The 18083-nt window shown below is 36.2% G+C and overlaps 1 protein-coding gene across 1 annotated transcript; it reads left to right on the top strand.

Annotated features, from left to right (window-relative positions):
- The first annotated feature begins 3272 nt into the window (after window positions 1–3272).
- Window positions 3273–16541, top strand: LOC795897 (saxitoxin and tetrodotoxin-binding protein 2). The gene is made up of 6 exons (XM_001922581.8): window positions 3273–4382; window positions 5541–5683; window positions 9332–9396; window positions 9477–9587; window positions 14228–14332; window positions 16392–16541. The coding sequence occupies exons 1-6, from the start codon at window positions 4281–4283 to the stop codon at window positions 16436–16438; spliced, it is 573 nt and encodes a 190-aa protein (XP_001922616.3). The 5' UTR covers window positions 3273–4280; the 3' UTR covers window positions 16439–16541.
- Window positions 16542–18083: the final 1542 nt, after the last annotated feature.

An 18083-nucleotide genomic window follows, 5' to 3' on the forward strand; every position in this document is an offset into this window, starting at 1 on the left:
CTATTTAAGAATAAAAATTCTGTCTCCATTTTTTTAACACAAAAGAAGATATTTTGAAGAATGTTGGACACCTGTAACCATTGACTTACATAGTAATTTTCCCTACTGTCGAAGTCAAAGGCCCCTGATTTTCAACATCCTTCAAAATATCTTCTTTTACTAAAAAAAAAAATGTGTTATTTTTCTTTGTTTATTTCTATTTTAGGAATATATTATTTAAAAAATGATTTATTTTTGTTTATTTCTATTTTTTTATTTAAGAATCAAATTGTTGTCACCATTTTAACACAAAAGAAGTTATTTTGAAGAATGTTGGACACCTGTAACCATTGACCTCCACGGTATTTTTTTCGTACTGTAGAAGTCAATAGCCACTAATTTCCAACATCTTCTTTTTTTAAAGGAAATGGAAATTTTTTTCTTGCTTATTTTTGTTTTATAAATATATTATTTTATTTATTTTTTATTTCTTATTTCTTTTTTATTTCTTTTTGTTTCTTTTTATTTTTTGTTTAAGAATGAAAGTTTTGTAACCATTGACTTCCATAGTATTATTTTTCCTACTATGGAAGTCAATGTTCACCGAGTTTCAACATTCTTCAAAATATCTTCTTTTACTAAAAAAAGTAATGGGCATTTTTTATATTAGTTTATTTTTATTTTAGTTGCTAAAATAAATTCAGGGTCTATTAACTTCTCATTCATTTTAAACCACATGTTTAGTATAAAACAAATATCAACAACTGACCTGACGTTAATCATTTATATCTGCTCACTGGGGGCAAATATTTATTGTGCCAGGGTTTAAAAGTAGAATGACATCAGACGTATTTACAAGACTGTCATAAAGTCACTTTAAACCAAATGTGATTTATATGATTTTTACACATATTTTCTGCAATGCTAGAATTAATGAATACCTTTTTCACAGTCTTGGGTTAATACAGTTAAATGCAAAATTATTAACCCTCCTGTGAAATTCGAATACTTTTTCAAGGATTAATTTTAATAATGTATTTTTATTTCTTCGCCATGATGACAGAACATAATGTTTTACAATTTATTTTGCTATTTAATTGGATAATATATTTTGTGAGATACACCTCACAGCAAGAAGATCGCTGGTTTGAGTCCCGGCTGGGCCTGTTGGCATTTCTATGTGGAGTTTGCATGTTCTCCCGTGATGGCGTGGTTTTTGTCTGGGTGCTCCGGCTAAATTGGCCATAGTTTATGAGTGTGAATGAGAGTGTATGGGTGTTTCCCAGTACTGGGTTGCAGCTTGAAAGGCATCCTCTGCGTAATACATAAACTGAAATAGTTAGGGGTTCATTCCACTTTTATCAGTGGTTATCAGCTGATAGATGTGGGCCAGTAGGGGCCTTCTGTGCCTCCTGGTAGGCTCAGAAGGCTGTTATCATCCATCCACATGTTTAATCAGCTATACTAATGGGGAAGACTCCAGATCTGTTTTTCATTACTGTGACTGGTGGGTTTATGGCTGGGGTAGGGGTAGGCATTAATCAAATATAATTAATGGGAAATTTCATAAAATAATATGCAGCCGTATGTGAACCATGTGGATGGATGATAACAGCCTTCTTAGCCAACCGGGAGGAGCAGAAGGCCCCTACTGGCCCATATCTATCCGCTGATAACCACTGATAACGCCTATTCAATTGAGTGATAACATTTAAAGCGGCTGAGTATTTAGCTTTAAGTGCAATTTAAAGACTTAATAACTAGGTTATTCTGCTAAGGGACCTGGGGCGGCCAAGCTGGAGCAAGTACTCTCGTCCCCCAGGCTTTGCAAAGGTTGGGGAAATTTGAAATTGAACCAAAAAACAACCTATTACAAAACAACCCATTACAATTGGCTTAATATTGGCAAGGAAAATTTGGGAATTGCAACCAGCAAAACCTGGAAGTTAAAAAAAGAAAATAAGTAGGTTAATTAAGCTACGTTACTAATTAAAGGGGAACACATTTAAGGATCTGCTTTTATTTCAGACAAACTAAGAGAAACTGAGAAAAAAATTCCTTGTTTTTTTCTTGAGAAATAAAAAAAATTTCACTGGAAGGCTAATAATTGTATGCTGCATTAGACGAAATAAAAATATCTTATTTACATATTGTAAATATGTTTTTTTTTTTCATCTGCCAAGTGATTAAATATAATGTAAATTTCCATTAATCATAAAAAAGACTGTGAAAGTGTTACTACTGGGGGGGAAAAAACTTATTTGAAGTGATGTACTTCTATTTTGAAAAAGAATGGTAAAAAATAACAGGGGTGTGTGTTTCCTAAACAACGACGTAACTCGTGGCTGAACTATCACAGTATGATGCATCACTTGGGAAAAGAACGATGTAGTGACGAGTGTTTCCCAAAACCCCTAGTTTCTCTGACGCAGATCCATCATTTAAACCACATTAGTTATAACGTAAAATGCCCATAATGATGCTCTAAACGGGATGGAGTAGCTACTTCTTTAGAGAAGAACCCCGTCATTTCTTTGTGCAAGTTTTACATGCACACGCATTTAACATAAAAAATAATTAAAATTAAATTTAAAATAAAAAGATTTGGTAAAAACATGCAGTCGCTTTCCATATTAATTAAAATGTATGTAAATGGCACATATAGAGCCTGTGCTTCCTTTACAAATATTATTGAGAACATTACATCTATTCTAAAACATAAAGCCACTTACAAAAGCTGACACGTATTCTAATATCATACATAAATCATATAAATAAATAAATAAATAATGAGGCTATTTATAATTTTTTTATTTATATTTATTATTTATTAGTAAATAAAAAAAAATCCTTCTATTATTCATTCATTTTCTTGTCGGCTTAGTCCCTTTATTAATCCGGGGTCGCCACAGCATAATGAACCGCCAACTTATCCAGCAAGTTTTTATGCAGCAGATGCCCTTCCAGCCGCAACCCATCTCTGGGAAACATCCACACACACATTCACACACACTCATACACGACGGACAATTTAGCCTACCCAATTCACCTGTACCGCATGTCTTTGGACTGTGGGGGAAACCGGAGCACCCGGAGGAAACCCACGCGAAGACAGGGAGAACATGCAAACTCCACACAGAAATGCCAACTGAGCCAAGGCTCAAACCAGCGACCTTCTTGCTGTGAGGCGACAACACTACCTATTGCGCCACTGCCTCGCCCATCCTTCTATTATAATAAAGTATTAATGATGATGTTGACGATAGTATTATTATTATTATATTATTAATTATATTTAGGGATATTTTTTATTTATTTTAATTTTTTTAGAAGTTTACTTTTACAATTTGACACATTCAAATCCCTTTAGAAATGTTCTAACCAACAGGCTCATGTCATATACAGTACAGATACTTAATAAATAACCCACTATAATATAAAATAATTAACGTGTTATGTTTTTTTTTTTTTTTTTTTGTCTCCACAAGCTTTGAAGACGTAACATAAATTCCGCTTTTAAATAATAGGTCACCTAGAGCTTTCATTATGAGGCTGTGTTCAAAATGGCATCAATGTTTTCAAAGTGCACTGCAAAGGGAGCGCAATTGTAAACATGAAGACCGCTAAAACTGAACTGTAAAAATACTTTGAAAACAAATTACACCTAAGAGAGATGACCTTAATGCTTTTTTGTTTGTAACAATTCCAACTTTGAATGTTAAGATGTTCTAAATGAATAGGGCATAGTTGGGATAAGTGGGAATAGAACACAGTCAGGAACTAAAAAACTCCAGAGCTGTAGTTGCAGTCATAGAAGTTTGCGAATGTTTATTGGAACGATGAATCTGGGAAACGGCAAATCAACCCACTATTTTTGTAACGACCAAACCTGTGACCTAAGTTGGTTTGATGGTTTTCGGAAACGCACCCCAGATCAGTCTACTCCAAATAAAATAAAAGATTTATGTGTTTTAATATATTTTATGGAAACATTAAGAAGTATTATTTGTATTATTTTAAAGCATGTATACTCAAAAACTACAGCAATAAAAAGAAAAAAAAGACATTAGCCTATTTCATTGTCATGTTGTGTCATCTCAGGGATTCCCTACTCCACAAAGTCCACCATATTATCAACCCCATCCATTTCAATTTACTGGCATTACATGGGCAAAAACCAACAACTGTTGCATCACTTCAGAAACTCCATGTGTTGATATGTGATGATAAGCAGTTCTATATAAAGCTCTTGTTTCCTCTGGAGTTGCTGTATCATTTTTGTACATCATATTTCTGCTATAATGTCTGCTTTTGTGGTTTTGGCTGCTCTGGGTCTGCTTGGGACCCTGCCAGACTGTGATGAACTCACAAAACCACAGAGCTTGGAGGATGACTACAAAAGCGTAAGTGCATTTTTCATATTCAAAATTATATATTTTTTATTTTATTAAACTTTTTTCATATACAGATGAAGTCAGAATTATCAGCCCCCATCCCCCTTAAAAAAATGTAAAAAATTTCGGGGGGAATTATTAAAGGGGCTAATAATTTTGATCTAAAAATAGCTTTAAAAAAATAAAATCTGCTTTTATTCTAGCCGAAATTAAACAAATAAGACTTTCTCCAGAAGAAAAAATATTATCAGACATACTGTGAAAATGTCCTTGCTCTATTAAACATAATTTGGGAAATATTTAAAAAAGGAAAGAAAAAAATCAAAGGGGGGCTAATAATTATTTTTTTGTATTTGCGTTTATTGGAGTATTTCTTATTATTATTATTATTGAAGGAAAAGAGAATTTACATACAGTAAAACTGTAAACATTAGTTACCTTCTTTCTATTTTTATTATAACAACCCAAAACCCATCCCCAATAGACAATCGAACAGAAATAGCTTAAAGGGGCTAATAATTTTATCCTTAAAATGGTTCATAAAAAAATTAAAATTAACAGAGCACATTTTCACAGTATGTCTGATAATATTTTTTCTTCAGGAGAAAAGTCTTATTTGTTTTATTAATAATAATAATAATCATAATAATAATATTATTATTATTATATTATTATATTTTATTAAGCTAATAATAAAAGAATAAAAGCAGTTTTTAATTTTTAAACAGTATTTTAGGGTCAAAATTATTGACTCCTTTAAGCTATATTTGTATCAATAGTCTACAGAACAAACCATCCTTACACAATAACTTGCCTAATTACCCTAACCTGCCTAGTTAACTTAATTAACCTAGTGAAGACGTTAAATGCTGTATAGAAGTGTCTTGAAAAATATCTAGTCAAATAATATTCACTGTCATCATGGCAAAGATAAAATAAATCAGTTATTAGAGATGAGTTATTACAACTATTATGATTAGAAATGTGCTGAAAAAAATCTCTCCGTTAAACAGAAATTGGGGAAAAAATAAATGGGAGGTCTAATAATTCAGGGGGCTAATAATTCTGACTTCAACTGTATATATATATTCTGTATTTAGGCTCAAGAGTTTCATATTAAATCTAATTACATCTCAAAATGTTAAAAATGTTTTTTTTTTCCAACAGATCATGGGTAAATGGATCTTTCATAAAGGTATAGCAGATCATCAGTTATTCACGCAGATCCTGAAGACGGTAAACAGCTCATGGATTGAGTTTGGCCCGAGTCCTCTGGAAAACACTGTGACTCTCAGTCAAGGAAACATGCTGTAAGACTCAAAACCCAATACAGTAAATCTCATCATTATGACCAGTGTTGGGGGTAATGCATTACAAGTAACACGAGTTATGTAATCAGATTACTTTTCAAGTGACTAAAAATGCTGGGTTTCACACAATTCAAGTTGTCCCAACAGCAAGAAGGCCGTTAATTCATTTTTTATGTGGATATTATGTGCATATTCTTTCCGTTGGCGTGGGTTTCTTCTGGGTGCTCCGGTTCCCCCCACAGTCCAAACACATAATCTATAGGTGAACTGATGAACTAAATTGGCCATAGTGTGTGTTAATGTAAGTGTGTATGAATGTTTCCCAGTACCGGGTTGCGGCTGGAAGGGCATCCGCTGCGTAAAACATAAGCTGGAATAGTTGGCGGTTCATTCCGCTGTGATGACCTCTGAAATAGAGACTAAGCTGGAGGAAAAAGAATGAATAAATGATATTTATTTTATATTTTGTTCTATCTACAGCTGTATTCTTCATATCTAAAGGTGTAAATATCTTTTATTTGTTCTTATTTTCTATAGCTATAACCTCTGTTACCTTTATAACATTTTCTGCATATTTACTTCTTATTGTATTCCATAATTTAGTCACAGACGGTTATAAGCATTTAACTGTATATCATACTGTAAAAATAAGTAAAAGTTTTGTCAAGCAAGCCCAGCTCAGTCAGTAACGCAAAAGCAACATAATGCATTACCTTCATTAAAGGTGCCGTAAGTTTTTGCCTCTTCCAAACCATAATAATACCATATTATGCTTGCAGATATTTCAGAAACATGCTAAGTGAACATTCATGTTTATCTGAAAAACAATGCTGAATCAGATAATAATAATAATAATTAAAGCTGCAAGCAGTGATGATAGGGACCTCGCACCCGGGCTCAACGCCGCCCGGTGGCCTCAGGATGACAGTGAACAGCGAACAACATTTATTTAAGTCGATATATAAATAACCTGAGTAAATCACAGATTAATGCCAAACTTCCTCCTGTCAGCAGGTGGCGCTATAACTATGACTCAAGATTGGCATGTGGATGCCATCAGTAGAGAAATCCTATTTACCATGTGAATTTTCGGGCAGATCAGACATTGTTTGGCTGAGTTATAATACCTTCTTGTTTTGTGGCGAATCGTCAAAGTTCGTGAGGCCCCCACGGACACGCCCGTCAACGAAAACTGTAGATCTTCGCAATTTAACATCGCTAAGGCCTTTAGATTACAAAACCCAATTTTGGTGTTGATCTGATAAAATCCCTAGCAGTAGTTCGTTAAAACCCTTGTTGGGTTTAAGATTTCGCTCCAAGAGACATTTTTGTAGGTTTTGGCGTGTTTGAGGTCTGTGCCAATTTTCGTATGTGTGCGTAATTCGTAGCTTGGGGGCCAGTCTGTCAAAAGTGCATAGGTGGCGCTGTCGAGTCATTTTGCCATGCCCACTTCCGAAACCAATAACAAATGTAAATGTTCACCACTCCTGCGGCGTGTGCAAAGTTTCGTGAATTTTCGGGCATGTTTAGCCCCTCAAAAGAAGAAGAAGGATAAACAGAGCAATTACAATAGGGCCTACGCACCGTTTCAGTGCTCAGTCCCTAATAATAAAAATGTATTTCTATAGCGCCTTTTCAGAGCTCAAGGACACTTTACAAAGAATGTGATAAAGAGAGTTAGTACAAGCAGACATTTGAAGAGACAGCATTAAGTACACAAACATACAGGAAGTCAAATATAACAAACTGAAATTACAAAAACAAGACCTAAGAGACAGATAAGCAGAGTGCAGGTGGATCAGATAAAGTGGTCAGTTTGTCAGATCAGAGGTGAAGCATTCAGAAAATAAGTGAGTTAAGATTTAAATTCTGAGATATTATTAGCAGAGCGGAGTGAGCGTGGTAGAGAGTTTGAGTTTGGGTTCAATAACACTAAATAATCTGCCCCCATTGAAGAGAGGCGGTACCTAGGGAGAGGAGTCAGAGGAACGTAATGAGCGAGTAAGGGTGTAGGGGACAAACATGTTGCAAAGATAAGAGGGAGCTAGGCTATTTAAGGATCTAAATGCAAGGAGGTAAATTTAGAATTTACGGTATGCAACTTGGAGCTAATGGAAGTTGTACAAGATTGGGGTTATATGAGCAGAACGTTTAGTATTAGTGAGTATCCTAGCCGCAGAGTTTTGAATATTTTGTAATCTGGAGATGAGGCCGGTAGGCGGACCAATGAAAAGGGTATTACAGTGCTTGAAGAGACAAATGCATGGACGACAGTCTCAGATTTAATACACATTTAATGTGAGACTGAAAGAAAAGTGTGGGGTCGAAGGTTACACTGCAGAGCGGCTGCCAGCAGCTAGCTCTCTGCAACTCTCACATGGTCGCCCACTGAAGCTAAGCAGGGCTGCGCCCGGTCAGTACCTGGATGGGAGACCACATGGGAAAGCTAGGTTGCTGCTGGAAGTGTTGTTAGTGAGGCCAGCAGGGGGAGCTCAATCTGCAGTCTGTGTGGGTCCTAATGCCCCAGTATAGTGAAGGGGACTCTATACTGCTCAGTGAGCGTCGTCTTTCGGATGAGAAGTTAAACCAAGGTCTCGACTCTCTGTTGTCGTTAAAAATCCCAGGATGTAAGAGTAGGGGTTTAACCCTGGCCTCTGTCCATCATGGCCTCCTAACTCTCCCCATATCATAATTGGCTTCATCACTCTGTCTCCTCTCCACCAGTCAGCTGGTGTGTGGTGTGCGGTCTGGCACAAAATGGCTTCTGTCGCGTCATCCAGGTGGATGCTGCAATTATTATTAATTATTATTATCATTCTTACCTAAAGTTATCCTGCTTTGAACATGTGTTTTCCCTGCCTTTCCAGTACTAGACTAAGAAGTGACACATATATTTAGTTCCAAATGAGGTCATTAATTAGCAAATAATGTAAATATTAGGAACATAAACATTAGTTGAGCAGGTTACATTGTAACCCGGTGTCCCAACAGCACGCTACCTGATGAGATTTGCAGTGATGAGCAATTTGGCTATTTGCACCTGACGAAACATAATAGAAATATAGCCATTCAGAAGCATTTAATACATATTAACCCTCTTTAACATTATAAAATGTACATGTTCAGTTCATAAGTTCAATTTCAAATAGGTTATTTTATTTTCAAGATCTGAGGTGAGCTATCTTCTGCTTTCAGTATTATAGCAATAAATGTCAAGTGAAATGGCATTCAAATTCACATTATTAGCATTTATCACTGAATAAAGCACGTGAGGTGTACCTGAGGTTATCATTGCCAGTTTTCTGTTGTTTACCTGTGAGAAATTAAAGCCATTCATAATATATCAATTAGAGGTGTTGGTTAGGACAAAAACTCCTTTCAATATGGAGAATATTCCTTTATCAGGTGCTGTTGCTTTTATGTAGGACACAGTTTAAATTACTCGCTCCTGTCCTCAATCTGGCAACCTGCGCTTGCGTTTGTTTTGATCCAGGAGTGCAATACCTAGTTCAAACATAAAGTGTCAAACTTACATACTGCACCTTTAGAAAGTAAATAACTTGTTTGTATTAATGCATTACTTTTAAAAGAATTTTCCACAACACTGATTATGAGCATCAGTCTGAATCTGACTTCTCTCCCTCTCAGAAATGGAAAGTGTGAATTTAGCACCACCAATGCAGCTATTAAAGACAATACCATTTATTCTGATCGTAAGTTAACAAAAGCAATATTTCCAGTTGAAAATTAGTTCTGAACACTAATAAATGTCATCCTGCTGTTTGTTCCTCAGACAACGGCACATTATCAGAGGGAAAGTTTCTGCTGTCCTGTCCTGACTGTCTCACCATAAGCTTCGTCAGTCAGTTCAAAAACGAGACCATTAAGACGCTGTACTTTTTCAGTAAGTCACAGACATCACCAAACACATGCAGCTCCAGAATGACATGTTCCTTTAAGGACCTGAGAAATGACTTCCAAAAGCATTTTTACAGCTGTTAAGGCAGTTTTCATTATTATCACATTAACTTTTATGTCACATGCTTGAATTTACACTTACTACGCTTACACTTTTTAACATTTTCTTCAATATATCAAACTAGTAACAATAACAAAAAACCCAGGTAGCAAAGAATTCTGGCCAGCATTTGGCCTAAAGCTGGCACAGCAGGTATTCGTCCGGCACTGTTATATAGCATGTGGGCCAAACATGACCCAGGTTTGGCAGAGGTAGTGTCTTTAAGGCGGCACACAAGACTTGTGGCCAGATATCAAATGTAGTATTTGGCCCAGATGTTAAAAATGTATATGTGGGCCACGTAAGCTTGGCCTAACTTGACCCACTTTTAAAATACATTCCACCAATTAGATCACTTAGAGAAAAAGCACGGCCATAAAGTGAAATGCTACATGGGTTTATCAAATTAACTGCAGTCGTGACACACCAACATATCTGGCCCAGTTCAGGCCCAGTTTTGGGTTATTGACTTGGCTGAGACTTGGTCCAGATATGGTCCATGTTTGACCCTTGTCTGGAAGCTAGACTTGGTCCAATCATGGACCGTAATTCACTGCGGCATTTGGGCCAAGCAAAAGCTGATTGTGTGGGCCAGATCTGAGCCAGAAAAAATTGCTATGGGGGAACCCAGGTAGCAAAGAATTCTGGCCCAGATTTGGTTTAAGGCTGGCACAGCAGGCATTCGTCCGGCACTGTTATATAGCATGTGGGCCAAACATGGCCCAGGTTTGGCAGAGGTAGTGTCTATAAGGCGGCACACAAGACTTGTGGCCAGATATCAAATGTAGTATTTGGCCCAGATGTTAAAATTATATATGTGGGCCACGTAAGATTGGCCTAACTTGACCCACTTTTAAAATACATTTAAATTCCACCAATTAAATCACTTAGAGAAAAGGCACGGCCATAAAGCGAAATGCTACACTGGTTTTTCGAATTAGCTGCAGTCGTGACACACCATCATATCTGGCCCAGTTCAGGCCCAGTTATGGGTTATTGACTTGGCTGAGACTTGGTCCAGATATGGTCTATGTTTGGCCCTTGTCTGGAAGCTAGACTTGGTCCAATCATGTACCGTAATTCACTGCGGCATGTGGGCCAAGCAAAAGCTGATTGTGTGGGCCAGATCTGGGCCAGAGAAATGTTGCTATGGGGGAACCCATGTAGCAAAGAATTCTGGCCCAGATTTGGTATAAGGCTGGCACAGGAGACATTCATCCGGCACTGAAATGTAGCATGTGGGCCAAACATGGCCCAGGTTTGGCAGAGGTAGCACTGTCTTTAAGGCGGCACACAAGACTTGGGCCAGATATCAAATGTAGTATTTGGCCCAGATGTTAAAAATGTATATGTGAGCCACGTAAGCTTGGCCTAACTCAGGGATGGGCAAACTCGGTCCTGGAGGGCCGGTGTCCTGCACAGTTTAGCTCCAACACTAATCAAACACACCTGAACAAGCTGATCAGTGTCTTCAAGATCACTAGAAATCTACAAGCAGGTGTGTTTGATTAGAGTTGGAGCTAAACTGTGCAGAACACCGGCCCTCCAGGACCGAGTTTGCCCATCCCTGGCCTAACTTGACCCACTTTTAAAATGCATTTAAATTCTACCAATCAGATCGCTTCGAGAAAAACCACGGCCATAAAGCGAAATGCTACATTGGTTTATCAAATTAGCTGCAGTCGTGACACACCAACATATCTGGCCCAGTTTAGGCCCAGTTATGGGTTATTAACTGAGACTTGGTCCAGATATGGTCCATGTTTGGCCCTTGTCTGGAAGCTAGACTTGGTCCAATCATGGACCGTAATTCACTGCAGCATGTGGGCCAAGCAAAAGCTGATTGTGTGGGCCAGAGCTGGGCCAGAGAAATAATGCTATGTGGGAAGTTATGCATTTAAAGAGTTCATTCATTTTCTCCTGTCAAGTGCATCCAAACCCAGCAGACACAGGACGTCAACATAACGTCAGATTGACATTGTACCCCAATATCATGGGGACGTTACATTTTGTTTTGAAAAATTGACACCAACGTTCATCGTCCAACCTAATATCAACCTAATATCAACCAAATATCAACGTCTAATTATGTTACAGCTTGACCCTGTGTGGACGTTACCACAAGACATTGAGTTTTGGTTGCCATACCTGATGAATAAACATCAGTATTTGACGTCAATATGACGTTGGTTTAAGATGTTGAAACAACTTTGGATTTTTGTCACTTTCCAACAAAACCTAAAATCAACCACAATTAACGTCATTTCACGTCGTTATTGGATGTCATAATAACATTGTCATAAGACGCTAACTAGACAATACATTTTGGTCACCTGACTACATGACCATAATCTAACCTAATATTAATACATTATGACATTGTGTGCCTGCTGGGAACTTCTATGAGTTTCTTGTTTGTGTTGAACTCAAAAAGATATTTTGAAAAATGTTAGAAACATGTAGACATTGACATTCAAAGAAGGAAAAACAAATAGTATGAAAGTTAATGGTTACCAGTTCCAGTGAACTGTTGCACCATTACAAAATCGCCACTTATAAGATTAGATTTCTCTAAAAATCAGTGATCTTCACTGCCTGATTGATATCCATATAAAGTGGGTCTCAGACTGGACAATAAGCCCTGCATTCATGTCGTTAAAATATGGAAATATATTTTACCCAAGTTTTTTTGATGGAGTTTCTGTGCTAGCCTGCTACTACTGATGCAGCATTAACACAGACTTTCATTGCGTTTCAGGCTTTAACAACTTAATGAATGCTTAAGTCTCATTTGATAGGCTTAATTGGTAGTATTTTAATTACCATTGGCTGAAAAACACTAGCTGTACCTATAGCCCATTAGATGAACTAAATTGGCTGTAGTGTATAAGTGTGTGTGTGTGAATATGAGTGTGTATAGGTGTTTCCCAGTGCTGGATTGCAGTTGGAAGGGTATCCGCTATGTAAAACATATGCTAGAGTAGTTGATGGTTCATTCCGCAGTGATAAATCAGGAACTAAGCCAAAGGAAAATGAATGAATGAATGGATGAACCACTAAACTGAACTACTGAATTTTTTAAATACTTTATGTAAAAGGCTTTTTTTTTGGTGATGGCAGCTTAAAGACGCCTCTCATATGGAGAATGAAGTCACATGCATTCCTCAGGTGTGAGTTTTACACAGACTTCAACAAAGTGTGAAAATCTTGATGGTTCTGTGCATCTCGTCTATCAAATCTGAGCTTTACTTTGTATTTCCTATGGATTCAAGTCAGGCGATAGGGTATACGCCGAGCTAGTGCTGTTCCCATGCTGATACACTTCTGGTGACCTGTTATTGTGAACTTTTTTCCATTTTATACGGTTCCTTATACAGCATAGATGTTGTAATGTCATTAAAATACATTCAGTAAAATAAACTTTAGCATTTATTTAGTTGCCCAAGCGTAAAACGAGACAAAAAGTTGATTACTCGCACGCGCCCGTCAGAATCAGCAGGCTAACGCTGAAGCTCCATTGAATATACTGGGGTAAAATAAATGCTCATATTATAAAGATATGGCGGGGGAAATGTCATTTAATGCACTGTTTCTTGTACAATCTGAGACCCACTTTAAATCGGATATCACTCAGCTAGTGGAGATCGCTGATTTTTAAAGAAAACAGACCTTAAACACACCGGATTTTGCATTGGCATTCAATTCGCCGGAAGCGCTTAACCCAGGTTACTGGCAAATTAAAAGTCCTATTAGCATGCTTCGGCATATACCCCATTGACTGGGCCATTCTACAGCTTGATTTTCTTTCTCTGAAAGCATTAGTGAGTTTGCTTGGCTGTATTTTAGATCATTGTCTTGCTGAAATGTCCACCCTGGTTTCATCTTCATCCTCCTGCTAATGTAGATGTTGGACTGAAGCAGCTGATATTCATTTACACTGAGGAAAGGTAGAAGTTTGCTGAAGAACTACTGAGATATCAGCTGCTGTCTGAGCTTTCACTGCCTTTCTACACCTGTCATTTCATTTTATTATACATAAATGTATCTGTAAACTAATTAGATTTGTTTTCTTTGCATATATGGATTTATTTGGTTGTTACCAACATCTAATGAAAATTTTAAGTCAACGGCATCTTTAGAAATACGTTTAATGAGAAAAATAGTGACGTGTTAAATGCTTATTTCCCCCACTGTGAATACACTTAGACCAGGGGTGTCCACACTCTGTCCTGGAGGGCCGGTGTCCAACCCTAATCAAACACACCTGAACCAGCTAATCAAGCTCTTACTAGGTATACTAGAAACTTCCAGGCAGGTGTATTAAAGCAAGTTGGTGCTAAAGTCAGCAGGACACTGGCCCTCCAGGACCGACTTTGGACACCTCTGACTTAGTATATTAAAAAAGCTCAATGTTTTATTTTCAACATGCAGACACAGCAGAAACTAAACAATTTTTTTTTTTTTTTTTTTTACTAAAATGAGAATGTGTGTGATGGTAAAACGTATTGATGTGTTTCTCCCTGCAGAAAGAGACAGTAAAGTAGAAAAAGTGGAGACAGACATGTACTGGAAGCAAGCTGAGTGTCTCGGGTTCAAGACTGAAGACCAGTACACTTATGATGGCGTAACAGGTCAGTTTAAAAGCCATATGAAGTGCTTTAAAATGTGCATTTTTATTTAGTGTTTGACGTAATCTCAACCGAAACATGAAGAGAGGGTGGGACATAGAGTAGCTCCTCCCCCTTTTCAAAAACCATCCAATGGTGTTTTGTTTTATCACCGCTCTGCCAGTGAGAGTGGTTGAGCTCAAGTGCATCAAATGAAAAGAAAATTAAAAGAGTCTTGAAGGGGGCGGGGCATGTCAGGTACTAGAAAGCAGTTGATTGGTTAAGATTTGATGAGAAACTGAAGTATGAGGTTATGTCAGGGGTGGGCAAACTCGGTCCTGGAGGGCCGGTGTCCTGCACAGTTTAGCTCCGACCCTAATCAAACACACCTGCTTATAGATTTCTTGTGATCTTAAAGACACTGATTAGCATGTTCAGGTGTGTTTGACTAGTGTTGGAACAAAACTCTGCTGGGACACCGGCCCTCGAGGATCAAGTTTGCCCATCCCTGGATTGTGTGAATAAAATAGTTGATCCTTTTATGCGAAAGTGACAAACTGCAAGCTTTGCATGTTTATAGTCAGCTAAATGTAAAGTTCGTCACTGTTTTATGAAACATTTGCTTATCCGCTTGTTAAGTGTGACGTCACGCAAAGCGGCGTCCGGGTCCAAGAGCTCTATTCAAATGCATGGGGAAACTCATGAAGTGGTAATAATAAAAGTTTACAAAGCGATTTAATACTTTCGAAAATCACGATCGCAATATATATGTCCATGCCTAATATCCGATGACCAGAAAGTGATGCATTTTTTATAAATTGTTAATTTTGGTATTTGTGATGCAGCATGCCCAGAGAATGTTGTGTACACTATGACTTTATATCAAATTAATTTTAAATTTAATGTGTGATATGAATTAATAGTGATCATAAACGAATGATTTCTCAACTCAAATGAATGGCAGCTTGGACCCGGAAACAGTGTTAAATACGTCACAAACACGTCACTACTTAACAAGCAGATAGATATCCTTAGAACTTAATTTCACAAGACCTAACTCCTGAGACCCAAAGATTTTTTTTCTTTTTTCTTTTTTTTTGTGATTTTCTACATCCTTCGGGTTAAAAAAAATCTACAATTTAGAGTTTTTACATTTAGTTTTTGTTTTTAATTTTACAGCAAGTCCACTGTAGTGGACCACAGGACCATTTTAATTCGAAACAACCGCCAAACTGTACAGGATATGGCTGTAAACGGATATTCATCCAATATTAATGTAACAAAAACTAAACAAAAGCCATTTTTTCCTGTTGTATTGAAATTCCTGAAACAGTTTAGTCAAAAAAAAAAAAAAAAAAAGAAGTGATGTTAATCCAAAACAAATTCAACATTAAAGCGATTTAAAACTGATTGTCATTCTCTAATTGTCTCTAATTGTCTGATTGTCAGACTCTAAATCAGAGTTTCTCTCAACTATCCTATGAAAAATCTTCTCTACTTCAGTTCTGCCTCATTTTTTAAAACATTTTAAAAGCTCAATTTTACATACCTCTCTCCTTCCCATAAAATGTGCTTTTTTGTATGTCGGCCATTTTGGATGCAGTGTAAAGCCTGATTTATACTTCTGCGTCAGGTGACCAGCGTAACTCACTGCGCATACAACGCGTGTGGCTGTGCATTTATACTTCTGCGCGCTGTCTCTGTCGGTCTGCATTATTTTAAGAATTATTTATTAAGAATTGTTTTAAGAATTATAATAATTTAGCTACTAATTTATTTATTTATAAACTTATTTATCTGTTTGTTTGTTTATTTAGTTGTTTATTTAGCTATTTATTTGGTTAATTGTTAATTTTTTAACATGACATATGTATATTTGTTAATCTGAATCACAAAAGTTGTTCAAAACATTTAAGTACAAATTTTAAATCTATTAAATATTCTTTCAATGAACATAAAATCACTTTTATAATAATAAAAATAATTAAAACAATTAAGTTGAGGCCAAAACGACATGTCTTTTCTTCAAGTCATATATTAATTAATTTACATTTAATTTTTTTATCTCTGTCCCTCATTGCAGAATTCTGTCGTGCTGCCCAGGATAGCTCATCTGTCCAGGAGCCTTGAAGTTTGGACCGATCAGATCAATAATAAAAGGCTGCTTTTAGCGTCTGAGTTTGTAAACATGAAATAAAAAGTGAAATTGAATAAAGGTCATTGTTATTAATAATCTTAGTGTGTTTGTTTTATTTAGCCACAACAAATTATTCAACAATTCTTATATGTTTTTTGTAAACAATAAGCAACTTAATTGTGAATACTTGTACAGAAATATATTCATATATTATTTGTACAGTTTAAAAAGTCAACTGTGCAAACTGAAATATTTACAGCACAATTTACAGTAACTTACTGGCAATTTTGGTTGTAAATACACTGTAAAAGCGCTATAGAAATAAAGGTGAATTTAATTGAAAGTTAAACAAATACCAAACTGTTAACAAATAATTATTACTGTTCTGTATTTTTATATTACAATTGCAATTATTAATTTGCTGTCACACTATGCTGTATAACTGCAAATTAACTGTGTTTATATGCTGCCAACTCTTTTACACAACTCTAATTTTGACTATAATGATGTTCACCTTTTTATACAAGAAAATTTTAATTGAATTGAGATCAAAATGAACATTAAACATCAAGATTATTGCACTTTTTTACAAACATGTTGAAAACATTTAAAGATGTGTCACTCATGATTATAAGAGAGAAAACAAAAAGGCAAAAATTAAAATGCAAAAGCATGCCAACATGTTAAAGGTCAGCAGATCAAGGAAATGTGAAGAGTTTTGCATGAATTACAGTTATGTAAATAATTGTTTGTTTCTTGGTTTAAAGATACATTTGATAGTGTAAATAATCTTATTAGCACTGTCGCCTCAAAGCAAGAAGATCGCTGATTTGAGTCCTGGCTGGGTCAGTGGCATTTCTGTGTGGAGTTTGCATGTTCTCCCTGTGTTGGCGTGGGTTTCCTTCGGGTGCTCCGCAGTCCACAGTTCACACACATGTGCTATAGGTGAATTGAATAAAACAAAAATTGGCTGTATGTGTGTGAATGTTAGTGTGTATGGGTGTTTCCCAGTACTGGGTTGCAGCTGGAAGGGCATCCGCTTACTAAAACATATGCTGGATAAGTTGGCGGTTCATTCCACTGTGGCGATCCCTGATAAATAAGCCGAAAAAAATATGAATTAATGAAAATACAAAACTTGTGCAAATTTAATGGATTCCTGTGCAATGAGGCCAATAGAGAACCTTGTTGTTAGAGAATCTCACCACTAGATGTCACAGTTTACATACAATACTCAATCAGAAATCACGAGGTCGTCTCTTATTTTGATATATAATAAAATATTCATATATGTGCCTGTGCATTTAGGCTATAAAAATTCCACATGCAAAAATCTCTCATTTTTTTCTTGAGCTTACTTTTCCTATTTTTCATTAAGCTCAAATGTTTAGGTTCAGTCATTTCGATTTCGTGGCAATGTATTTTATTGCAAATGTATTTTTTCAAATATATTTTTAGGTCAAAAACGTTTTATACTGTTTAATAAATAAACGTGTAGCTTTACATTCATTTTTCTACACATTACAACGTGTCTATTTATTTATTTGTTTACGGCAACAAATAAATACTCCATGACTTACAAAAAAACTATTATAATTCATAAATAAATAAACAAACATTCATAATTCATATTTAATA

The sequence above is a fragment of the Danio rerio genome, chromosome 14 (genome assembly GCF_049306965.1).
Source record: "Danio rerio strain Tuebingen ecotype United States chromosome 14, GRCz12tu, whole genome shotgun sequence".
Lineage (NCBI taxonomy): Eukaryota > Metazoa > Chordata > Actinopteri > Cypriniformes > Danionidae > Danio > Danio rerio.

Bases quoted from the DNA above. Each gene is read 5' to 3' on its own strand.
- LOC795897 (XM_001922581.8), top strand. From the start codon at position 4,281: ATGTCTGCTTTTGTGGTTTTGGCTGCTCTGGGTCTGCTTGGGACCCTG. The intron at 5,684-9,331 runs GTAAGACTCAAA...TCTCCCTCTCAG, and splicing joins CTCAGTCAAGGAAACATGCT to AAATGGAAAGTGTGAATTTA. The intron at 14,333-16,391 runs GTCAGTTTAAAA...CCCTCATTGCAG, and splicing joins CACTTATGATGGCGTAACAG to AATTCTGTCGTGCTGCCCAG.